Source organism: Pelodiscus sinensis, chromosome 25 (genome assembly GCF_049634645.1).
Source record: "Pelodiscus sinensis isolate JC-2024 chromosome 25, ASM4963464v1, whole genome shotgun sequence".
Classification (NCBI taxonomy): Eukaryota; Metazoa; Chordata; order Testudines; family Trionychidae; genus Pelodiscus; species Pelodiscus sinensis.
Genome location: NC_134735.1, coordinates 3,496,180 through 3,520,502, shown reverse-complemented (window position 1 = coordinate 3,520,502; position 24,323 = coordinate 3,496,180). Strand labels below are relative to the sequence as shown.

The window sequence follows — 24,323 nt, the reverse complement described above, 5'->3', positions numbered from 1 at the left end:
TCACACCAATAAAGTGTTGAAACTGTAGTATAAAGGGCACTGCTAATACAGAAGTCAGTGGACTAGACACCTGAATTACAACATCACACGCCTCTAAACTTCACCATTATAAGAGATCCTATCTATATGCTGTATGTGTGTAGCTAGCATATTTTCACTAACGGGGTGCCAAAGCTTTACAATACACAGACACAACACAAACTGATCGCATTGTATGCATATCTGAAGGATAAGTCATCAAGATCTGCAAGCTTCAGAGAAATGGGGAAGGAAACTTTTCCACTGAAGTTTCTTCTTCTGTCTAGAAGTGTGTCTTCCAAACCCAACTTTATTTTGCAGACTACCAAACAGCTGTCTGCAGCAGATAAGGAACTACCATATATTTTCCAGTGAAATACACAGCTATCTTCCAGGTCAACAGGCCCACAGACACTCAACAGGAAACAGATCAATCTGCAATTTTAACAAACACCAAGGTGAAACTCAGTAGGCACCTTTCTTTGAAGGGATTGTTTCTGATTAAATGCCTGCCCCTTCCACAGACAGTTTTCTGAAGGAATGGCTTAGTTTAAAAAAAAAAAAAAAGTACTTCAGAATACACACTCCCTTCTCAGAGATGGGCATTTCATGGGTCTGATGGAGGAGTTAACCAGGGGTGGCCAACCTAAACCTGAGGAGCCAGAATTCACCAATGCACATTGCCAAAGAGCAACAGTTTTGTCACCAGCCCTGATCAGTTCCCCCCACACCACTCTCAGCACATCCCACCCACTGGCAGCTCCACTAGTCAGTGACTCCTCCTCCTGCCCACTGTGATCAGCTCTCAGTGGGAGTCACTGGAGGGGAGAAGCATAGGTGTGATAGGCTCAGTGCAGAGGGTGGGAAGTGGCAGGATCCTAAGGGGAAAGGGTGGAGGGGACAGCACCTAAAGCAGAGCTGGGGGTTGAACAGTGAGCACCCTCCAGCCCAGTGGAAAGTTGGCACCTGTAGTTCCAGCCCCGGATTTGGTACCTTTGCAAGGAGCCACATATTAACTTCTGAAGAGCCGCATGTGGCTCTTGAGCCACAGGTTGGCCACCCCTGAGTTAACCATTACCATCCTATAATATCAGGACTATTCCATGAAAATCTTAAGTGACTGGTGTGTTTGCAAGTATGTTAGATCAATGTCCCACCCTTTTCTTTTTTTTTTTTTTTTTAAATCAATTACCCCCTTTAAAAAAGTATCCCCAGTACCTACAGTTTTTAGGCACAAAAGTTCTCTACCATTGTACCACATTTGTTTAAACAACTTAATCATAGCCAGGTGGGCAATGACATTTTTGGGTGTAAAGTCCAAAAATAATAAAGCACTGTAAAGCTTAACACATTTGTTGCGTTGATGTACCCCCCAGACTTCGAGTATCCCTAAGGGTACTACTACTACTGGTCGAGAAACATGGTGTTAGATCATGGAAACCTGCTTTAGTTAAAGTTAAAAAAAACAACAACAACAACAACAACTGATCTGGTAGCACTTTATAGGCTAACTAAATATGCAGATGGTATCATGAGCTTTTGTGGGCACAGCCCACTTCTTCAGATGACCAGAGTTATGACTAGGTGATATGAAAACTTGAAATAAATAGGAGAGGGGAAGGAGGGGGAAAAAAGGAAGGGGGGGTGAGAGACAGAGCATCATTAAGTATGGAGAATGAGTACTTAAACCTAAGTAGGTCAAAGTAAATAGAAAGATGCTAATTTCTTTTCTTTTTCTCCCCCCTCTCCTATTTATTTTGAGTTTTCATATCCCATACTCATAACTTTGGTCATCTGAAGAAGTGGGCTGTGCCCACGAAAGCTCATGATACCATCTACACGTTTTGTTACTCTATAAAGTGTTACCAGACCATGTGTTGTTTTTTTTCTGTAACAGTCTAACTCAGCTATCCCCTGAAATTATTTAAAGTAGTATGTTGCCCTGCTGTTTCATCAGATACTTCTTTGGATTTATACAGCACCTAAATAGTTGCTAGTACTATTAACTCAATATTAATAAAGTGCTTTGAGATTCTTTAATGGAAGGAATTATGAATGTGCAATACAAAAATTCTGAACAGTTTTCTGCTAAATAGACTACGATACTATTAATGAAAGTCTCCTGCATTCATCTACTAATAGGCACTTCCTTCATCATTGCAAGCTTCCTGCTGGGAAGTGGCAGAAAAATTGCCACATTCAGTTAGAACACTGTACCATTCAACATTATGACGATAAGTATTCCTAAAGTAGATTAAAAAAAACTCCAAAATTTCTCCCCATTCTTCAGCCTAGCCACTATATTAGAAAACTGAAAGAAAGACATTCAATTTAAAAACCAACTTGGAAAAATTTTGTAACTCCCAGAGATTAGTGTAACTGAAGTACATTACAAAAAGATTGTTTCTCACTTTACTTTGAAATAGTGTTCTGAATTGCAGTGTGCACAAAGTGTTTGCTATAAAAGTGGATTCTGAATTTAAGAATTCAAGTGGATAGTGTTCTAAAAAAGTTTCACTTCTATAGAGCAGTCTCTTACATTAGCAGCTGGCAAAGAGATTCCTCCACAAACAGGTTTACCAGCAGCAGCTACAGATAAGGACTTGTCAACATTTATCTTAGGAACTCCCTTCTTGAAGAGTTCCTAACTAAACCAAGGGAGTTTGCAGGATGTTTACAACTTCAGGAAAAAAAACAAGTTGTATTTTAGTTGTCATAATGCACCCACAAAGGGGTAGAGTTAGTGTTGCATAAACACCTTAAAAGGATAGCAGTGACATGAAATCAACGATAACTAGTTAAAAGTGGTTTCTAGTACTGACCCTGCCTTTCAGTCCCCCAATATCATCCTCAATTTTACTGTGACCTTTTCTCAAGTTGACCTTGTCTCATTGTGGAAGACATGAAACAGCAGGGAAAGTCAACTAACTATGCAAGAAAAAACCCACTGATATTGACTATACTAGAAACTACTCAGAAGCACAGATTACCTAAACAAAAAAGTTCTGATTTTAGTTATGCTATTTTTAAGTAGTACTTACAAACACCAATAGGGAAAACACTCCATCAAGAGTATGACTTAAGAATGTTCTTTTAACTTAGGTATCTTCTGTTTTAAGTGTTTGACTGTGTAGCCTTCACATTTTCTCAATGTAGGTATTAACTGAAACAAACATGTTCGTGAATGTTTAACAAAAAAAAATATATAGAGTGAATACTGAAAACTTCTTAGCATAGCCTGCTTTTGATCCCATAGCTGTGTGCTTTGCACACAGTACGTTCTGTGCTAGTAAAACGCTTATCCACGCAATTCTTTTGGCTGTCTGGTACACTAGTCACCATTGGCTCATTCCCTTCTGTTTTAGCTATCTGAAGCTAGTGATGTGACATCATTACTGGAACATGCAGTCAGTCTACTCATGGAGCTGGCTTAGCGAGAGAGAAAAGAAAAGAGTTCTCTTCTGGGAAGTTAGCAGGCATTTTTCACTAAATTCAATCCTATTAAGATTTTTTATTCTCCCCATACCTTCATGTAAAGGTAGCCATCTATTCCTCAGCTGACTGCCAAAAAACACCTTTCCAGCTTCAGTTCTGCTTGCAAGCCACCCCCAACCAGAAGTCAGATGTTTTCAGAACCCTTTGCACCTACAATGTAGTTCTCCTTGTATGTTATGAGCAGCTCCCCAGCACAGGAAGGGATGTTAAAATGCACATATTCAGGTAAAAAGTGTAGATTTCAGTGATTACATGTGAGGGGAGCCAGCTCCCTGCACATACAGGCTCCTGCTGAGAGTCTCTCTCCCGCCCCCCCCATCTCTGAGGGGAGAGAAGAGGTCTGCAAGTAACAGTGAAGACTCATCAATTAATTGTTTACACTGTCACATCCCTAATAGAGTTGAAAATCTACCATGTGTAATACTGCCACAGGTAAGGTCAGCTAGGTTTCTATAGTAAGTGCTTAAACAAGGGGATTAAGCATTTGACTTAATCAAACAGACACTGTTTTAAATGCTCATGACAACTGCATTATTCCAGATTGCCTTCTTGCAAGATAAGTTTCAAGGCAATGAGGTAGATAAAGTCCTGGGATACTCATATTTGCTAACATGTGCTCTTGAGGAGTCAGCTTTTCTCTCTCCTGATAAGAGATTTTAGGTTCACACCAAGCTTCCTTGTATAGAAATGTACTTACAATTAAAAACTAAAGGGTTTTTAAATGGGGATATTAGTTTCCCTACTTTTATTGCACTATTTTAAAACACAATCAATTATGACATTACTAAACACATGTTCAATGCTCCAGAAAAATGCATACAATCAAGCAACCACCCATCTAGTTAAACTTGGTATGCTAAATAAACAGTCCAATAACATTTATATGCCCAACAAGCACAGCAAAGAGCCATCTGCTGAGCTCGTCTCTACATTGCACACATTACAATAGTACAGTAATACTATATTTGACAAACATACATGGACTATCGGTACAATGCTTGAAGAGGAAGAGTTAACACCATCCTACCTTAATGGCATTTTCTGACTTTTGAACACAGTCTTACTGGGTCAGACCAGCGGACCATCCAACCCCATATCCTACCTTCCAACAGCATCCAGTGCCAGAGGCTTCAGAGTGAATGATAATTGCCCTTTTCCGTTCAAGTGATCCATCCCCCACTGTCCAGTCCCAGCATACCATGCTCCCTTAACAGTCTATTCGTGTAGGACTGGGGTGGCCAACCCATTAAATGAAGAGCCGAAACAGCGACAGAAAAAAAAATGCAAAGAGCCGCACCAAAATTGTTGAGCCAACCAAAAAAAGCTCCCCAACAGCCAGAGTTGAGAAAAGACACCGCCCCTTTAAAAACCACAGGCAGGCTTTTTGGCCACGTCAGGCTCCCATTGGCCACCACCATCTTGCTACACCGGACAGCTCCCCTACACTCGGTGAGTACAGGGGACCAGGGGCCAACTGTAGGGGTACGTGGGTGGCTTCACGAGCCATACTTTCAGGGATGAAGAGCCGCATGCAGCTCGCAAGCTGTGGGCTGGCCACCTTGGTGTAGGCTTAGAACGCAGAGTCAAAGCTGAGCACTGGCTCCCATCTGCCCCCTCCCAACTCCTACTACCTCTATGTAAGCCAGCAAAGGAGAGGTAGGGGGAAGGCAGCTCCACAGAGCCAGAATGTACAGAGAGCCAGCTCCCCATGCATATCAGCTCCTGCCTCCAAGAGACAGTAGCATGGCCGAGCAATTCCACAGGATCCAGTGCTTGTGGGAGCTGGCTTAAAAGTCAGCACATCACGGGCACCAGCTCCTGCCTCCCCCATATCCTTGCTGCCTCTGTATCAGAAGCAGCAAGGGAGGGATGGGATGCATATAGTCAACAAGATTAACAATCACATAGTCCACTACACGTTAAAATCGCTAGTGTTTAAAACAGTCTTTATAGCCATTTTAATAGCGATGTTATAACAGTTTGGTCCCGATTACCCATGGAAGACCTAGATATGGGCAACATAACTGTGGCACTATCCTGCAAAACTTTAATGCTCTAACACAGCAGAGGGGGCTGTTGAGACAGGCCCACGGAGACAGTTCAGTTTTCTCCAGTCACCAGCTCATGTGGCATCTCCATCACCAAAAATCAGTGGAATTCCATTCTGTACAATCCTCTACTAATCTAATCAGCTTCTGTGAAGATTAAAATTTAAAGTAATTCAAGATCCCGTCATGTTCATTAAGGAGGGACTTGATACTAGGCCATATTCACAGGATGGATGAAGACTAGCTAGCAACAGCTGGATTTGAACCTTGTGCGGCTAGAAGGTTTTGGAATGGTTTTCTTGACATCCAGTAGACCAGGGCTTCCCCTGCCCCAACCCAAGAACCATAACGCAATAGTACTACAGACAGGAGAGGTAAGCTATATAGTTCAGTTTCCAGAAAAGTAATTCCTCTTTGTGCTGCTCAGAGAGCAACGCTACAAAGCCACAAACACTTACACTAAAACAGTTGTTGGAAGCCAAGAATAGGGCATCAACAAAACCCCACATTGGTGAAGATGAGCAGAAGTCTGCTCCTCAAGATAAAATACAGCTGCAGAACAGAGCAGCATTTTTAAGCCTCATTCCTGGCTGACCTCAGGCTCTCTTCCCTACTAAGTCGCTAGGAAACAGTCCTAGGTTGAGCCCACATACACAGTGAAAGTTTTGCCTCAGAACTGGACTTTGGTAAAAACCACACAGAGTTGGCATGCCATGGATTAGGGAGAATTGGTCCACCGACCTTCAGGAAGTATGGAAGCTCCTCTGTTCAATGAGAGGAAGGGACTGGGGTTAGCATCATTTTGCAGAAAGTAGCAGACAGCAAGAATCTTATTGTTTTAATCTTCATACATACACTGAGTGTTGTTTAGGGGTGGCAAAGGTCCCAGTAGACAATACCCGGCTCCAAAGAGTTGGTTAAAAACACACACACACACACACACGATTCCTCCCCACCTTGTGCAAGTTACAGTTGGCATACCAGCCTAACATTCCTATCCCCCCAAAATCCATGAAAAGTACAACTGTGGTCCATCTTTTTCTCCTCCTATCTACCAAGTATTGCTGATAAAGAAGCCGAACCAAATACTCTTGGCCGAGCCACATTTAAAGCCACGATCCAGCCCCTTCCTTTCAAGATGAAAGGGGCAGTCCCGCCGCCACTTCTGGGGTGGAAGACACCAGCCAAGAGACCCACCGCAAACTCAAGAAGTGAAAGGCGGGGGCAGTGTTTGCCTCGGGCCCTGGGGCCCCCCGCAGCTGCGAGGCACAAGGCTGGGGGGGGGGCACCTCGCACAGAGGTCCCGTGTGAGGGCTGTTCCAAGGGCTCTCGCTACAGCCCACCAGCTGGGGGGGGGGGGGTTCCACCCAGGGACGGGGCGGGGGGGCCGGCAGGTACCGGGGGGGGGCAGGCAGCGCTCGGCATGAATAAGCAGAAGTGTCCCCAGGCAGAGGGGAGCGGGGGCCCCGCCAGCCGCCTCCCCCCACCCCGCGCAGGGCAGCTGGACGCAGCGGCGCCCCCCGCCGGCCACTGCCCGAGGAGGGGGAGGGGGAACCAGCCCCCCCACAGGGCAGACCCGCCCCCTCGAGCCAGGCACCCCGGGGGCCGGCGGGAGCAGGGGCGCGTAGCCCCACCCCGGCGCTCCGAGACCCGGGTGACGGGCGCGGGCTCAGGGCCCGGGCCGCAGGGCAAGGGGCGGCCGGACCCGCCGGGCCGGAGTCTCCCGCTGGCAGGGCGCAGAGGAACCGCCGCGGCCTCCCCACCCGCCCCGCTCACCCATCTCCGGCTCCTCAGGCTCCGGCTCGAGCTGCGGCGGCCACAATATGGCGGACGGGGGCGGGGGAGGGCCGGGAGCGAGAGAAGGGAACGGCGGCCGGGAAGGGACAAACCTCCCCGCCGCGCGCGCCGCCCTTTAAAGGGGCAGAGACAGCGCGGGGGGAGGGGGGAGAGGCGCTTCCTCCCTCCCTCTGCTGAGCTGTACGGGGCGGGGCCACGGCGGCTGGTGCTGGGGCCCAAGGCCGAGGCCTGATAGCGCCCGTGGGCTGGAGGTGGCAGGGCTGGGCCACGCCCTGGGAGCCAGCCTGGTCCCCCTGCTCCCGCCCACCTGCCACCTGCTTCCCCCCTGCCCTGCCCTGCCCCCACCCGCCCTGCCCACGCCACCCACCCCCTGCCCTGCTCCCGCTCCCACCCGCCTTGCCCACGCCACCCACCCCCTGCCCTGCCCTGCCCTGCTCCCGCTCCCACCCGCCCTGCCCACACCACCCACCCCCTGCCCTGCCCTGCTCCCGCTCCCACCCAACCTGCCCACGCCACCCACCCCCTGCCCTGCCCTGCCCTGCTCCCGCTCCCACCCAACCTGCCCACGCCACCCACCCCCTGCCCTGCTCCCGCTCCCACCCGCCTTGCCCACGCCACCCACCCCCTGCCCTGCCCTGCCCTGCCCTGCTCCCGCTCCCACCTGCCCTGCCCACGCCACCCACCCCCTGCCCTGCCCTGCTGCCGCCCGCCCTGCCCACGCCACCCACCCCCTGCCCTGCCCTGCTCCCACCCGCCCTGGCCACGCCACCCACCCCCTGCCCTGCCCTGCTCTCGCTCCCACCCAACCTGCCCACGCCACCCACCCCCTGTTCTGCCCTGCCCCCACCCGCCCTGGCCATGCCACCCACCCTCTGCTCCCGCCCGCCCTGCCCACGCCACCCACCCCTTCTCTGCGCCTGCTCCCGCCCGCCCCACCCATGCCACCCACCCTGTGAGTTCATTCAAAGGGGCAGAGTGGTGGAGCCCGGGATCAGCGGGGGACTCTAAGTCCCCCGATGACCCCAGGTTCCATGAGGGCGCTGTGTCTTTGAAGTGCACAAGAGCCCCCACTGGGGCTCTTGTCCATTTCAGGAGGAATGCGAAAGTGCCTATCGACTAGTCAGTTAACCGTAATTTAACATCCTTAGGTAGGAGCATGATTTCATGCTGGAGAGCACATAGAATGTGATTCCCCCACCCCCCCAAAAAACCAGCTGCGTGGTATGCTAATGTAACCCACACACCTAGTGTGGTTACTGCGCAATGCAAGTGGTACCTAGACCACAGCAACAGTTAAGATCAAGAGACCTCTACAGCATGGGCTGGGAGCCAGCTGGCTTTTAGCTCAGAGGGTGGAGGCTCCTCTAGTCAGCCCCCGATTCAAACCCGCCCGGCGGCGGTTACACTAGCAGCATCCATCCTGCTGGGAAAGGATTAACTGGGTCCTGTTGATTCACTAAGGGCAGTGGGAGTGATTTCTCAGGGAGCTCGAGGGCATCCTGTAGAAAGAGCCCCGGGAACAGCCAAACCCTGGGAAATGGCGCCCGTTGGTGTTTGTTCTCCCGTTGTTAATCAAGAGAAGAGGACGTGGCTGACAGTGGGGCAGAACCTGTCTAGAATAAAATTCTTCCTAGGAATGTTCACCCTAGTTAGAGGAGGCAGCACCTTCCCAGTTGTGTTCCTCTCATCTTCAAAGGGAGAGGCGTGTGGGGGAAGCGACAAAGGAGACCACCCAGCTGTTGTCCCCATTTGCTCGGGAGGAACTCTCCTCCTCCTTCCCACACACTCTGTCCCATGGGGAGCCTTGAATTTATTTTCCCTCCTGTTGATTAGGGCTGAATTATGACTTTCGAGGGCCCGAGGCACTTTTGCCTTTGTGGGCCTCTTCCTCCATAAAAAAAAAAAATATTAAAAATTATTTTTGATACAACTTTAAATACTTCAACGTTTTATTTTTTTTCTGTTTTAGGCAAAATGTAATAGATTTTCGTGGGCCCTAAAAGTTTCATTTTTTTTCTTCTGATTTTAAAAGAAATTAAAACATTTTCGTGAGCCCCTAAAAGTATCCTGAGCCCTAGGCACTGTGCCTAATGGATAAGTCGGCCCTGCTGTTGATGAGGCACAGCTGCTGCCAGCACCTTCTCCTGCCTATCAGCCCATGTCTCCAGCCCTGGCTGCTCGGCCACTCCCAACGAAGGGCTTTCATTTTGTCACAGCCCCGCCAAAGATAAGTCACATACCACCCACTTGTAGCGTGGCTGGGGGCACTTCCCTTTCCCCACCCTTGGGAGAAGAAATCAGCATCGAGGTGATTCTGCCTCCGGCGCCACAGGACAGGGAAGAAAAAGCCATCTAGTCACTCCAGTTTTCGCTTTGCTTGGAGAGGAGCACGCCGTGATGACAGTGTATAGAGTTCCACCAGCCAGACATCAATGGCAGAATGGCTGTGCCAAAGGAAAATTTTATGGTCCCTGACACAGAACGGGTCAGCTCCACATCCTGTCTTCTAACCGCTTGGCGTTTGCCTCACATGCTCCAGCAATTTTCACCACTACACTGCTGGAGACGGGAGCACAAGTCGACAGTTCCCGCAGATAAAGCTCCAGCTGATCAACCCTCAGTAGTTTATTATTTAAAACACACGTGGACGGGCTGGGGGCTGGTCTCTGTTCTTTTACCCACCTCCTGCTTTAGTTCGTGATTCGAACTAGGAGGGTAATGTAGGCATACCGCACTTGCAAATGAAGCCCGGGATTTGAATTTCCTGGGCTTCATTTGCATAAACCGGGCGCCGCCATTTTTAAATCCCGGCTAGTTCGAACCCCGTGCCGCGCGGCTACACGCGGCACGGAGTAGCTAGTTCGGATTAGGCTTCCTAATCCGAACTAGCTGTACTCCTCGTGGAATGAGGAGTACAGCTAGTTCATTTGCAAGTTCAAACTAGCGGGGTAGTGTAGACATACCCTGAGAGATTCCCAGTTAAATACCTTGCCGATCAATGGACAAAGGGCAGGATTGGCATGAAGGAATTAGAGGAAGGGCAGCAAAAACCTCAGCCAAAAATCCTGAGAAACTATTATTGTTCCTTGAGAAGAATGGTTTGGTATACGTTGAACCTCTCCAGTCCGGCACTTTCTGGTCTGGCAACATCCATGGCCCAGCATGATTTTAGTTAGCCGGATGGCCACTTAACATGGGTGTGGCCAAGTTTTCCATGGTCACATAAAGTTTGTTTACAGCCACCAGCCCTGGCTCTGCTCTGTGCTGTGATGTAGCTCTAATTTACCTCTACATGTCTTCACAGCAGTGGAAGTGGTGGTAATGCTGCTAGACCAGTGCTGGGCAATAGGCGGCCCGCAAACACTTTGATCCAGCCCGCGCACTGCATCTGGCTGCTTTCTATTTATATCCTGCCGCCCGTACCACCAAATTTCCAGGCGGTGGCTCAGGCAGCAAGGATGCATTTAAATGGCTCATAGCTCCCAGTCGCAGCACTATCCCAGCAGAGGTCACAGCCTTGAGCCTTTTAAATACAGTCATTCCTCATTTAACACGTGCCCACTTAACACGTTTTCGCGATAGCACGATTTTTTTTTTTTTAGGGAACGTTTTTTGAATGACACAACCGTCCCCGGAATAACACGATTTCCCCAGCTGGCCCGTCGCCAGTGGCTGCATGGGGCTTCCCCCGCCTCCCTGCAAAGCAGCGGAGGGTTTGCCGCTCACCGCGCCGTTCCTCACTGCCTCCCCCTCACCGGACGCCTTGCCCCCTCTCCTCTGGCCCCACTTGCAGGCCGGCGGCTGGGTTTCCCCAGCCTGCCCATCACCAGCGGCTACGTGGGGCTTCCCCCGCCTCCCTGCAAAGTGGCGGAGGGTTCGCCGCTCGCCACGCCGTTCCCCAGTGACCCCCCCTCGCCGGACACAGAGCGGGTCCCGGCAGACCAGTCACAGGGGCATGCTCCCAACCCAGTCCCCCTCCCTTCTCCTCCCCTTCCCGTCCGCAGAGCCAAACACCTCCCCTCTCTGCTGTAACCCCGTCCCCTTTCTCCCCCGACCTTATGTCCCGGTCCCAACAGACACCACCGCTTGAAATGCAACCCCCACCTTTTCAATGGGGAAATTGACCCTGCATAACACGTTTTCACTTAACACAATCATTCTCTGAAACATCTCTCTAGTGTTAAATGAGGAATTACTGTAGTCCCAGCCACCCTGGGCAGCTGCCAGGCAACGCAGTAGTGATGGGGCCCTGAGCCCTTTGCTGTGGTTTTTTCAAAGCCTCCAGCCCCAGACAACTCGGGGGGGGGGGGGGGAGGCTAGTGCCCAGCCCCACCCCTTCGACTCCAAGCCCCACCCACTCCAGGGTGGAGCCGCCCTGTGACCATTTACCAAAATTAATAAAGTGGCCCCACTGCAAAATGATTGCCCACCCCTGTGCTAGATAATATTGGCCTCTTGTGGTTGGGCAAATTCTCTGGTTTGGCCCCAAGGGTGCTGGAGTAGAGAGGTTCAACCTGTAGTTACATAGGTACCATCGACGTGTGTCACTGCTGTTTGTCATCTTCATTGGAGGCTTCTTAGGTCAAGAACAGCGGGTTGTCCCTGATCCCTCCCCCCGCCCCGTCCTCTCACCCGGCGTGTGTCACTGACCCTTATGCAAAGCAGTTAACTGCTTCCAAATCAGAATGCTGGTTGCATCCATCTTGCACAGCTGTAAGGCTCCATCTGGGGCAGAAGAGAAGCAGAACCCCTCCGATATTGCAGATTAAACATTAAAATCCCGACCCCGGGCTAGCCCTGAGTTAAAGCAAAGACCCGTCCCAGGTCCAGCGTTTGCTTCAACCATTTTCCAAGCCAGCTTGTTCAAGGGAGTGAAGGACAACCGTAGAGATTTCGCAGTTGGCAGGAAAGAATTCCTTGGTTGCAAAGCGTCGCGGGGCAGCTGTCACAGGGCACAGAACACTGGACTCTCGCCGCTGACTAGATGAACACACAGGGCTTAAAAGCAAAGTTTTATTGTGGGGCTCCCAGACGGCCAGTTCGTGCCAGGCAGGTAGGGCCAGGGGAAATCCAGAGACCTGCTGCATCTCGGTGAAAACGACATCTAGCAAGTTCAGTCACCCACTACAAATGCTTCAAGAGCTGAGGTAGCCACTTCCTGGCTCAGTGGCACACAGCCTGGGAAGGCAAGTGAGAACGGAGACAAGGGGTCACCCAAGAGTGGCCCAGTTGACTGGGACAGGTGAGGGCTAGGGATGATAAAATGTGGGGGGGGGGAGGCAGGAGCCAGTGCTCATGGGGAGCTGGCTTTAAAATCACCTGCCCCCCCAATGCTGCCTCTGTATCGGAGGCATCAGCGCAGGGGGCAGGCACCAGCTCCCACCTGCCCCCCAGCCCCGCTGCCTCTGTGGGAGGCAGCAGTGGGGGGAAGGGCATGTGGCTTCATAGGAGCCAGCACATGCTGGAAGCTGGCTTAAAGACAGCGCCCCACATGTACCAGCTCCCTCCTGCCCCTCCCCCCATGCTGTTGCCTCTGATACGAAGGGGGGAGGATATTAAGCTTGGCGGTAGCCAGTACATGCAGGGAGCCAGTATGAAAGCCAGCTCCCTGTGCATTCCAGCTCCCACCATGGGCTGCTGCCTCTGTATTAAAGGCAGCAGCTGAAGGGGGAGCAGGCGGATCAGTAGAGAGGCAGCTGTGTGGAGGCTCATCAGTTTACCCTTTACACCAGGCATGTCAAACTCGAAGCCTACTGAGGGTCGCACAAACGGAAACTGATCGCTTTCAGGGCCACCAAAGAAAATGTGCTTCTATTGGAAAGTCATAATGATTTATTATCATGGTTTAGGCATATTTTATACTTTTTCAGGTCTTGTTTTAATATAATACAATCACTTGATGTGTCAAATTGTTATTTGCCCATATAAAATATTTTTTTAATTTAAATATAAATTGAAGGTACTTTTTAATTTTGTATGATACATAACTTGTTTTGTGGAAATAAAAACAAGTATAGACCGAGCTTAATCAAATAGAACAGGCTTCTGTGAAAATTTCAGATACTTTGTAAGTTTGACATTTTGGATAAATATATATTATTCGTGCAACTGCAAAAAATTGACATTTATTGATATACATTTTATGATTTTATTTGGGAATAAATAAATACAAAACAAAACATTAACAAAATATTCCCCTCCTTTCCCCCAGAGCCAGGCACTCCCATTCCCCCATTCTAACTCAATCCCTCTCTGCTCCCCCAAAACCAGGCCCCCCCTACCTAATGCCTCCCACCTCCCCCAGAGCCAGGCATTCCCAGCCCCCCCAACCTAATGTCTGGGTCTCAGAGTCGCTGGCGACGCCACACTTTCCTTCCTCAGGTGCTGGGGTGGCGTGAGCAGGCACTTGATGCCTGTGCAGAGCAGCTGGCCAGTCGTGAACACGTGCTGGAGCACCCAGCTCCGAGCGGCCTGGCCGGCCGAGAGCAGTAGTTGCAGCACTGAGCGTAGAGTGGCCGGTCAGCCGGCTGTGATCTGCGCTTGGCCACGTGCTCCGAGTGGCCAGCAGGACGCACTTTATTCTTTTATAAAAATGTAGTGGCGGGCCGCAAAAAATATTGATTGGGCCGCATGAGGCCCTCCGGAGGCTTGTTTGACATGCCTGCTGTACATGGATACACATTCACATCCCTAGCGGGGGCTGAGGATAGTGCCGATCGCAGGGGATCCTTTTTCCAGTCTGCAGGAAGCCTGCAAGTCACTGGGCAGAAACAGCTGAATTTTCTCTGCTCTTTGTGCACAATTGGTTGTTTCTACAAAATAAAACACAAGCCACGCTTATAGGATTTGTAAAGAACAAATTATGTCAAACCACCTGATACTTTGACAGGCTAACAAGGAGAAAGCAGTAGATGAGGTGTAGCTAAGTATACGTCAGGGCTCTTTTCCTCTGGCTTTAGCAAGGAGGGAAGATTTGGGAGGGACCAACATTTTTTATGTCCAGCTTCTGTCTGCTTTTAGCAGCAGTAGAGGAGGTGTAGCTAGACTTAAGGTATTTGATACAGTCTCACATGACCTCATTAAGAAACTAAGGAAATACAAGAAAGGGCGTAATGAGTGGGTTCTGCAGGGATCGTTTCTGGGACTGGTTCTGTTTAACATCTTCATCAACAATGTAGATATTGGCATAGACAGTATGTTTATAAAGTGTGCAGAGGATACCAAGCTGGGAGGGGTTGCAAGTACTTTGGAGGACAGGGTCATAATTCATAGGATCATAGAACTAGATCAGTGGTTCCCAACCTTTTCACTAGTGCGGACCCCCAATCACTCCCCCCAAACTGTTTGCAGACCCCCAATCACTCCCCCCAAACTGTTTGCAGACCCCCATCAAAGCCAATTCTAGCCTCAATTCTAGTAGTGGGGTATTTTCTCACTTTTACTGTTTGATTAGCTGTTCCACTTGTGGATGCCTCACTCTGCTCAGTCTCCTTTCTCTTCAGCGAGCCGGATTTCGCCACAGATCCATGTTGAACGTATGGCTAACGTGTGTACGCTTCTAACCGTCATGATCGTTTCGTCACACAAAGGCGCCACAACATAGATTTTTGGACCACAATTCATAACATTATTGGAAAATATTTAATTTAAAAACAACATTGTAACTTTTCAATTTATTTAAAAAATATTTTCTATTTTTATTTACCTTTAATTTTTCCATGGACCCCCTGCAATACCCTCGCAGACCCCCAGGGGTCCGTGGACCCCAGGTTGGGAACCATTGGTCTAGAGATCATCTCTGATAAGTGTCTGTCCAACCTGCTCTTAAATCTCTCCAGGGATGGAGATTCCACAACCCCCCTGGGCAACTTAGTCCAGTGTTTCACCACCCGGACAGGTAGGAAGTTTTTCCTAACGTCCAACTTCAACCTCCCTTCAGAATGATCTGGACAAACAGGAGAAATGGCCAGTAGGATGAAATTCAATAAGGCCAAATGCAAAGTGCTCCGCTCACACAGGAACAATCCAGAATGGGAAGTGACTGTCTAGGAAGGAGTCCTGCAGAAAGGAATGGGGCGGGGAGCCCCAAAAGCGAAATATGAGTCAGCTGCCAAAGCTGGGCTGCACCACTCCCACCCCCCACAGGCAGGGGCTATGTCAGCCCGGTGGTAGGTGGGCTGTTCCTGGGACCCGGTTAATTCTTACCCCATAAGCATCACCCTTTACGTTACTGGTTCACCTTCCTCCCGCAAACCCTTCCTGAATGGCTTGTTTTGCTGTGACCCCTCCCCACGCGCTGGGCCCACAGGATCACATAGCAACAGGGGTAAATTCCTGCTTGGGGGGGGGTCATTCCACCCCCACTCCACTGCCCGGGGCAGTGCCGTGAGCCAAGCAGCAGCCAAGGAACGACGCCCACAGAAAATTCTAAGATGTCCTTTTATTAAAATGTGCGTCACTGTTTGGTGTGGCGGTGTCCTTTGCTGTTCTCCGGCTGTCAGGGTGTTGCAGGTGACCACCCCAGTGGCCTCAGCGCGCGGGCCTAACGTGGGGGAACCGTTAGGTGGTCCGTGGCCTACCGTTCCCGCCCATGGCAATGTACACGTCAATGGGAACGTTGGGCAAAGTCAGGCAGTGGCACCCGGGGCATCTTCTCAGCTGCCTGCGGAACAAGAGAGAGGGTTTAGCTCGGCTTCCTACAAGGGTTGTGCAAAGCCACATACATCGAGCCCTTCAGCATCCCAGGTGCATGGCGGAATGGTGACGTATTTACCTATCGGGAGGGGTGCAGATCCCAAAAGCCCCAGGGCTCAGAACCCATGTGGCTGGTTGAACACGTCAGGGCTCTTTTCCTCTGGCTTTAGCAGGGAGGGAAGATTTGGGAGGGGACAACATTTTTTAAGTCCAGCTTCCCTGTCCGCTTTTAGCAGCCCCAAGCAGGAAATGAGAATTTTCTGCCCTAGGAATCTCTGGGTGGGAAAAGGACAAAAACTCCCAAAGGCTCTTCTTTCCAAGGGTCCTGTATGGTGAAATCAACACTTGCTGGGACAAAGCCTGCAGAGAGACCATGTGCCTGCAGAGATAACGGCCACGGGGTGGCGGCGAACCCTTGAGGGCTGGTAGTTTAACGGAGGAGGCCTTCAGGGCAGGGCAGAGCCTCTTCCGGACAGTAATAGAAGCACTGGGGGCCCCTCGGCTCTGCCTGCTGCTCACTGCCCAGAAATGCTCCACTGGAGCCCCCGACTCATCCCTATAAACTAGTAAGAGGCAAAGGGCACGGCCCAGCCACAGATGGGTTAAGGCTACAGTCGAACGGCCGGTTACCCTAGACCTGTTACAGGATTGGTTGTTGTCCAGCGATTGCACACCAGGCCAGCGGCCAATAGAGAAGACGGGACCATTCGGTTAGACAGAGCCAGGCAAAAACGTTCACCTGCAATTTTTTGGTGATACAATCTGCTCCTGGGACACCGAACCGTGTTGTGAATTCCTGTCCATTTTGCCACATGGCTTCGGTGGGAAGAAAAAAACATGCAGACAAACCCAGACCAGGGATGTAAAAATCCATTTAGTTAGTTAACTGGTTAACCAATTAAACAGAGGCGGGGGGGCGGGTGGGTTGCTCCAGCCTGTCTGTGGTAGGTCAGGCTGGGACTACCACGGGTAGAGGGATGCTCCAGCCCCCACCGGTTAACCATAACTGGTAAACATCAGCAGGGTGATACTGATTAACTGGTTAACCATTTGCAACCCTAACCCAGATGTTTTGTTTTGACATTTTCTTAATGAAATGTTTAAGCCTTTCCGTTGGAAACCTTTTTCCTTCCAAAATTTCCTGTAATTTCATTTAAAAAGATCAAAAAGGCTCAACAGACAAACAAAATGTCTTATTTGACCCCAGCTTAATGTTTTCCTCTGTGGTGCTGCCGCCAAGCAAGAACCATCTGGTTTGCACCCAGCTGTTTCTATGACCTAACCCGTGTCTCTGGCCCACAGGGGTCTGTGCAGGTCCCCTTCACTAAGCCAGCAGGCCCCGCCAATTTGTCCCCCGCTTGAGCCTGCTCCCCCTTGCATCTCTGCCTGCTGCAGCCTACAGGGCAATGGACTGGAGCTCTGACTCCTCCAGAGTCGGCAGAGTTGCAGCGGGGGGCGGGGAGGGGGTTACATGGCCCTTGTCTGAGCAGCGAGAACGAGGGGTGAGGCCGTGAGAGAAATTGCACCAGGAAGACCCACGGTCGCAGGCTTGAGCCCCCAGGAGAGCGAGAGGATACGGCTGCTGCAGCCCAGGGAGTCTGCTGGGGCGTTAACAGAGAGCCGGCCTGGCCTCGGCGCTCTGAGTCTGCCCCCAGCCTTCACTCCCTGGTGGAGGGGACACAACAAACCCGGTGCCTCATCTGGACTTTACTTAGAGCCCTACCTCAGCCCATTGCACAAGAACTAGCCCACCGGTGCCCAGGTCAGGGCCGGATGAACTCTTCTGGGGGCCTGGGGCTGTTAGATCTTGGGGGCCCCCAAGGCTCCGGAGTCGGGTGGTGTGGGAGCTGTGCAGGAGCTGGGGTGCAGTGTGGGGGTCTCAGAGGGAGCAGGATTGGGGAGGAGCTCAGGGCTGAAGCAGGAGACTTACCAGGGACAGCTCCCATTTGGTGTGTATGGGGGGGGGGGGGGGAACAGCGGACTCCATGTGGCCTGCACTTGCCTGCAGGCCCCTCCTCCCCCCGCTTGCTGCTCCCATTGGCTGCAATTTCCGGCCATAGGGAGCAGTGGGGGAGGAATCTCTTGGCCAGGGCAGTGCGGGGACAGATTCCTGGGGCTCGCAGCAACCTGCTTCCCGCTGGGTGTTGGAGGAGGAACAATGCAGCACCCCAAGCCTCCTCCCCCCACCTCACCTGGAACACATGGACCTTCGTGGCTGCAGCCCATGTCCCCCCAGCATGGGTCTCTGAGCTGCCCCTAAAGCCCCTTTCTTAATCCGGCCCTGCCCCAGCTCAGCCCTGGGGCCCAATCAGATGGCAACAAACTCTTCTGCCCGCCAGGCGCCGAGTTCCAAGCCAGGCCATGCAGCTGCCCTGCCTGCTGGGGATGTCCGGGACAGCTGAGCTAGCTGCCTGAGCCATGCTAACCCCGCAGGGAGATGGTGAGGAGGAAGCAGCTTCCTTTTGCTTTGGCACAGAGCAGGGAACTTGCTAGGACAGAGAACTGGGGGAGGACGACTGCAGCAGCTGATTTCACCCTTCCCCCCAAGTGGTAGAGCCCAGCCGCCGAGACAGACCTGGGGAGGCTTCGACTGCTCCGGAATGCAGCCCTGCAAGGCCTCAGTCCGCTTGGCTAATCCCTGGCTCTTTGCAGCCCAGCACGTTCCAGATGGAACAGCCTGGAGAACCGGCCGCAGGGAAAACCTCCAGAAGATGCTGAGATTAGCGAAAGGGAGAGGGTGGGGGCCACAGCTCCTAGTCCCACCGCCCTGCAACCAGGCACAAAAGGGCACTTGGCAAGATTAAAAGGGCAACGCAGCTATTTCTAAGGGCTCGAAAACGTCCCTTCCCTGGGGGGATTCATTCCCTGCTCTAGGACGTGGAAGCAGGTGGGCCAGCCCATCCCGAAGGAGGGCCGTTCACAGCAACAGCTCAGCACAGCAGCCGCGCTTACCGCCTAAAAGGCAGGCCAAGAAAGCGCGTCAATGCTCATGCTTCAGGGCGCCAGGTGACTGCTCGCGGGGGACAGGAAGTAAGCGCCTCTCCCCATGGGAAAGCTCTGGCCACCAGTGGAGTCCTTTGCTGTGTCGAGCCGAGGGAGCTCCTTACCTTGCCGCAGTGTGCTCAGTGGTCACTGGCTCCTGGGTTTCTGGAGCAGCTGCCAGGCTGGGAGAATCTCCTGCTTCTATGGGAAATCTCCGAGCTTGTGGGGTCTCCTGGGAGCTCATGTCCTAGCCCCAGACCTGTCTGGGTGAAAGAAGGGCCAAGGTCAGGGCCTACGTGACGGGGCACGGCCAGCCCATCCCCACGCCCGTCTCCTGCTCTCTTCCCTGACCCAGGCTCACCTCGTGAAGGCTCAGGAGGGTTCCCAGGAGTACACCTGGCGGCCTGCAGTGCCTAGTGCAAAGGGCAAGACGGGGTGGGGGCCAGCGGGAGGCACGGAGGCTGCTGCATTGTGACACGGGAGGGCTGCTCTGACGTCACAATGCCACCCGGGAGTGGCAGGGGAGGCGCTCTCCCTTCTCCAGGGCGCAAGGCCCAGGCCTCACTTCGGATTGGTTATTTAGGATGGGGTGGCCCCGCCCAGCCCTGTACGAATAGAGGACAAAGAGCGAGGCTCTGCCTCCCCACGCTTACAATCTCAGACAGACGGGGGAACGCCAGGACACCATGGGACCGCGCTGGTCAGCGTGAGGGGCAGCAGGCCTAGTTCTCACCCAGGGCGTCTCGGGCCAAAGCCCCACCTGGCTGTGAAGCGAGCCAAGGAGCTGCCTCTGCCACTCCCAGCTTTCTCCCAAAAGGCTCCCGGCTCATGCCTGGGGGGCCCGCTTCCTTGACCGTGCCCAGACCAGCGCTGTATTGGAGCTCCTGGAAGGGACTGCCATGGGGAAGACCCTGTGGGATTGACCAGGTGATCTGGGGTAGCCCCTCACCCTGGACTCTTACCCAGTCCTGTAAACTGAAAGGAAATGAATAAAGCCGCGCTGCTGATTGCTTTGATCCCCCAGCGCCACCCGCTCAAACTCCGCTGGCGAGCTCTTCGGCACAGGCACGGTCGCTTGGTCTGGGTCTGTGCAACGCCCAGGACAAAGGGGCCTACGTAAAGGGAACAGTGCTAATGGCCCAGAGCACCGGCCTGGGTCTCCAAAGATGCACGTTACATTCTTGGCTCTGCTCCTAGTTTGCCGGGTGACCTCAGACAAGTCGCTTCCCTCGGTCTCAGTTCCCTCTTCTGTAAAATTAGGTTAACGAGGGGGCTGTGCCCTGCTTGCCAACCATCCCCCGCCCCACTGACATTGTTCTGTCACAGCAGGAAAAACTTTTTATAGAGAGAGAGAGATTTTACTGACCACCTTTGTAAAGTGCTTCGAGATCTAGGGCTGAAGAGTGCTAGGAGAGAGCTAGGTAGGATTGTTAAGCACTACGCAATACACATCCTAGCCCTGTATTCATTTGGGGTCTAGTCTGGACCCCTCCTCCCCCCCCCCCTCAAATCTGCTTGGATCCAGCTTTGAAAACTTGGTCAGATCTGCACATTTAATCACAATGCAGCCACTGGCTGGGGAATATTTGGGGTCTGTTCCTTGTGCCAAAGCCTGTCTAATGCTATGCTATAGAAGCCCCTTACCCACGATCCCCACAATTGGTCTCTGGAGATTTAGCCCATCACTGCGCCGGGAGTGACTCACTGCAGAGTTGTGGGCAGGTTAAGTAACTGCCCATTTGGGGTGCTCGACCCCCGATTGGTGCAAATCCAACCCCTCTGACCCATGCAACACAAGGCTGCATCATAATAGGGGCTGAAAGTTTTAAAATGTCCTGCCCCAGCTGCCCCCATCATCACGGGACTTTGTCTAGGCAGGAAAATGATCTAGCACCCAGGGCTGCAACCGCTGCAGGCCCTGGTCCGGGAAAGAAGCAGAGCACAGAGATGTCATCTCCCAGGATCTACATGATGACCTGAGAGAATGACCAGTCCAAAATTCAGAGAGGAGATGGAGGAATTTTTATTCTCCAATGGCTACCAGCTGGGCAAGACCATTGGGGAGGGGACGTACTCCAAGGTGAAAGAGGCCTTCTCAAAAAAGCACCAGCAGAAAGTGGCAGTTAAAATTATTGATAAGATGGGGGGCCCGGAAGGTAAGAGGCAGCTCGGGGAAAGGGTTCTGGGTTAGGGGTCGGGGAATATTCATAGATTCGAAGGCCAGAAGGGACCCCTACAATCATCCAGTCTGACCTTTTGAGTCATGGGGAATAATCCGCTGAACATGAGCTCCCCACAGCATGACACTGACCAGAAGAGCTAATGTGATCCTCGGATACATCAACGCGGGGTGAGGGGAGACTTCATTTACCTTTGTATTTGGCATTGGTGTAATTGCTGTTCCCGGGGCCCACAATTGCAGAAGGACACGGATACATTTGAGAAGGTTCAACGAACAGACACAAGAACGATTACAAAATTAAAAAAACCCACCTGATAGTGACCAGCTGCCAGACGCTCAAATCTAGTTAGTTTAACAGAGAGAAGTTTAAGGCGTGACTTGATCACAATCTAAGAATGCTAACGTAAGGAATAAATATTTAATAATAACAGGTTCTTCAGTCTATCAGAGAAAAGTACAACTTGCTTCAACTTCTGGCTGTTGGATCAAGACAAATGTAGAGTGGAAATAATTATTCTCAAACATTTATGCCTTAGCTAGTCACACAATTTACGCAGTAGATTCTCCATCACTGACAATATTTAAAAATCAAGATTGGATGTTTTCTGAAAGATCTGCTCTAGGAATTATTTTGAGGCCGTTCTCAGGCCTGTGAGATTCACAATGGTCCCTTGTGGCCTTCGAATCCGTGACCTTCTGTACAACACAGACCAGAGAGCTTCCCCAAAATAATTCCTGTTTGAACTAGTCGTCTTGTAGCTTGCCCGAGATCAGCACACACAGTATCAAATATCTCCACTGCTTTGCTTTGGACCTACTTTTCTGCTTATGCATAAAAACCCCTTGAAGGGGAAAACTTACCTGAAAAGTACCATGGTCTTCCACCTTCTCGTCAGTGGAGGAAGGGCAACTTGCCACAAATTTCTCATTTCTAATTCATGATCCTAGTAAAGCATATTACAGGTTTCCCTTCTGAATGTATTCAACTAAAATAGGTTGAATAGGAGGTGGTTTCCTGGGGGAAAAGGACTCTCCAGAACTCTTCCAAGGCAGGGGACTTTCCTCCTTGCCTTTGTAATTCTCTTGAAGTCCACAGAATTACACAGGTGTCCCACGCTTCAATTTCCCACCAACTTGTGGGTGGTGCTGTAGCTTAATGGGTGCAAAGGGGGGGGGGGGGCAGATTGACTTTGATGGCTCAGTGTTCCTTGTAGAGCATGTGCACAAGAATTTGGTCCAGACCCTCCTGTAACCAGTTCACCAGGCTCATAAGTTGGGGTAACTGCCTCCTATAGCACATAATGGTGTTTACTTGGCCAGAGGTGTCCCCTAGACAAAAACCACCATCAGATAAGAGATAGAAATGTAGCCGTGTTAGTCTGGGGTAGTTGAAGCAAAATGCAGGACAATGTAGCACTTTAAAGACTAACAAGATGGTTTATTAGATGATGAGCTTTCATGGGCCAGACCCACTTCCACTATTTGATCTGAGGAAGTGGGTCTGGCCCACGAAAGCTCATCATCTAATAAACCATCTTGTTAGTCTTTAAAGTGCTACATTGTCCTGCATTTTGCTTCACCATCAGATAAGCGATTCTAGTGACTACATCTTGTTGCAGAGCTGAGTAAAACCATTCAAACCATTTCCCCGTGGACAGCAGAGAGGCTAAGGGGGCGTTAAGTTCCACAGGTTTGTTGTTCATGGATCATTCCAAAGGTCTGCTCGAAATCAGCTACAACAGACGAAGCTGGATGGGGGAAATCACGGGGGTGAAATTGGCATGCAGGAGGTTGGTCGAAGGGATCAGAATGATGCCTTCTGGCCCTAAAAATCCATAAAGCCAACTGAAAGTAAATAAGTGACAGAACAGACCCAGTGATCACTTTACAACCAGCCAAGTTGCCAGAGTTTTGAATCTGAAAACTCCTTTCAGCCCCCAGTTTGGGATAAACAGGGCTCCTGCCCCTCTTTACAAAGCAGCCTCCAACAGCCTCAGTCACTGCAGCGATACGGCATCGCTGAAAGATGGAAGAGGATACACTCTCTTGGTAGCTAGAAATTTCCTGTGCCTCGAATGAACCCGTCTTCTCTCTCCTCAGAATTTATCCAGAGATTCCTGCCTCGAGAGCTCCAGATCGTCAGGCGCTTGGATCACAAGAACATCATCCGGGTGTACGAGATGCTGGAGTCAGCTGACGGGAAGATCTACTTGGTGATGGAGCTCGCGGAAGACGGGGATGTCTTTGACTGCGTTCTGCGCGGAGGCCCTTTGCCAGAGAGCCGCGCCAAGGCGCTCTTCCGCCAATTAGTGGACGCAATCCGCTACTGCCACAGTTGTGGCGTGGCGCACCGGGACCTGAAGTGTGAGAACGCCTTGCTGCAAGGCTTCAACTTGAAGCTCACGGACTTTGGATTTGCTAAGCTGCTCCCCAAGAATCGCAAGGAGCTGAGCCAGACGTTCTGTGGCAGCACGGCCTACGCTGCGCCCGAGGTGCTCCAGGGCGTGCCCCATGACAGCCGGAAAGGGGACATCTGGAGCATGGGCGTTATCCTATATGTGATGCTGTGTGCTAGCCTCCCCTTTGACGACACAGACATCCCCAAGATGCTGTGCCACCAGCAGAAAGGGGTCTCTATTCCTGGGCACCTGGAGATCTCTGACGAATGCCAGGATCTCCTGAAAAGCCTCTTGGAACCAGACATGATTCTGCGACCTTCCATTGAAGAAGTTGGTTGGCACTCATGGCTAGCAAACTCCTGATAAAGACCATGTCACACTCTCCCCCAATAAAGGGGACAGATTGCTTTCAAAATGCTTACATATATTTTAATGTTACGCTTGGCTTCCAGTCTGTCCTTATCCCTCCCGCCGTCCTGCCAAGTACCTCGTGTAGGGGAAGGCTGGCCTACAGGGAATGTTTGGAGGGGTGGAGGGGCTGTGCCATTTCACACCTTCATCGGGGATTTTACTCAAACAAACCAGATGACCTGAAGAAACCCAAGTGTTTGTGCAGTTTCCTTTGTAGCTAAACCCCAGCCCAAAAATTGTGGGATTGATGGACCGGTTACTCCCTGGCCTGGGCATCTTCCTGCAGTGGGGAAACCC

General features: G+C 51.3%; 3 protein-coding genes across 11 annotated transcripts in view; 1 reads left to right on the top strand and 2 right to left on the bottom strand.

Moving 5' to 3' along the window:
- KPNA6 (karyopherin subunit alpha 6) overlaps positions 1 to 9,677 on the bottom strand; it is a 46,550-nt gene extending 36,873 nt beyond the window's left edge. The window contains exon 1 of one of the 3 annotated variants that reach the window (XM_006117545.3): positions 9,599 to 9,677. In XM_006117545.3, the coding sequence (XP_006117607.2) occupies positions 9,599 to 9,662 (64 nt within the window). In that variant the 5' untranslated portion in view covers positions 9,663 to 9,677. Of the gene's footprint in view, positions 1 to 4,615; positions 4,644 to 7,337; positions 7,479 to 9,598 lie in introns of those variants that run through there. The other 2 variants (XM_075908964.1, XM_025181894.2) reach the window with 2 other exon arrangements.
- Positions 9,678 to 14,155: 4,478 nt separating this feature from the next.
- FAM229A (family with sequence similarity 229 member A) lies at positions 14,156 to 22,590 on the bottom strand. Of its 7 annotated transcripts, XR_012897668.1 has the most exons (6): positions 20,679 to 22,590; positions 19,997 to 20,146; positions 19,396 to 19,447; positions 19,160 to 19,293; positions 14,795 to 16,020; positions 14,156 to 14,170 (listed from the first exon to the last, which is right to left on the bottom strand). XR_012897668.1 is itself a non-coding variant. In XM_075909153.1 (5 exons), exons 4-5 carry the CDS (start codon positions 19,276 to 19,278, stop codon positions 15,918 to 15,920), a joined length of 222 nt encoding a protein of 73 aa, XP_075765268.1. In that variant the 5' UTR covers positions 19,279 to 19,297; positions 19,396 to 19,447; positions 19,997 to 20,146; positions 20,679 to 22,306; the 3' UTR covers positions 15,784 to 15,917. The 7 variants fall into 7 exon arrangements, 1 of the variants encoding a protein (XP_075765268.1); XR_003088204.2 differs by lacking the exon at positions 19,396 to 19,447 and having other exon boundaries at positions 20,679 to 22,589; XR_003088202.2 differs by lacking the exon at positions 19,396 to 19,447 and having other exon boundaries at positions 19,160 to 19,297; positions 19,997 to 20,282; positions 20,679 to 22,588.
- Positions 21,019 to 24,032, top strand: TSSK3 (testis specific serine kinase 3). Its single transcript, XM_006117543.4, has 2 exons — positions 21,019 to 21,190; positions 23,317 to 24,032. Exons 1-2 carry the CDS (start codon positions 21,019 to 21,021, stop codon positions 23,976 to 23,978), a joined length of 834 nt encoding a protein of 277 aa, XP_006117605.2. The 3' UTR covers positions 23,979 to 24,032.
- The last annotated feature ends 291 nt before the right edge of the window (positions 24,033 to 24,323 follow it).

Coding starts and splice junctions, on each gene's coding strand:
- FAM229A (XM_075909153.1), bottom strand. CDS start 19,278: ATGAGCTCCCAGGAGACCCCACAAGCTCGGAGATTTCCCATAGAAGCA. Junction 16,021..19,159: donor ACTGAGCACACTGCGGCAAG/GTAAGGAGCTCC, acceptor CTTGTTCCGCAG/GCAGCTGAGAAGATGCCCCG.
- TSSK3 (XM_006117543.4), top strand. CDS start 21,019: ATGACCAGTCCAAAATTCAGAGAGGAGATGGAGGAATTTTTATTCTCC. Junction 21,191..23,316: donor TAAGATGGGGGGCCCGGAAG/GTAAGAGGCAGC, acceptor CTCTCTCCTCAG/AATTTATCCAGAGATTCCTG.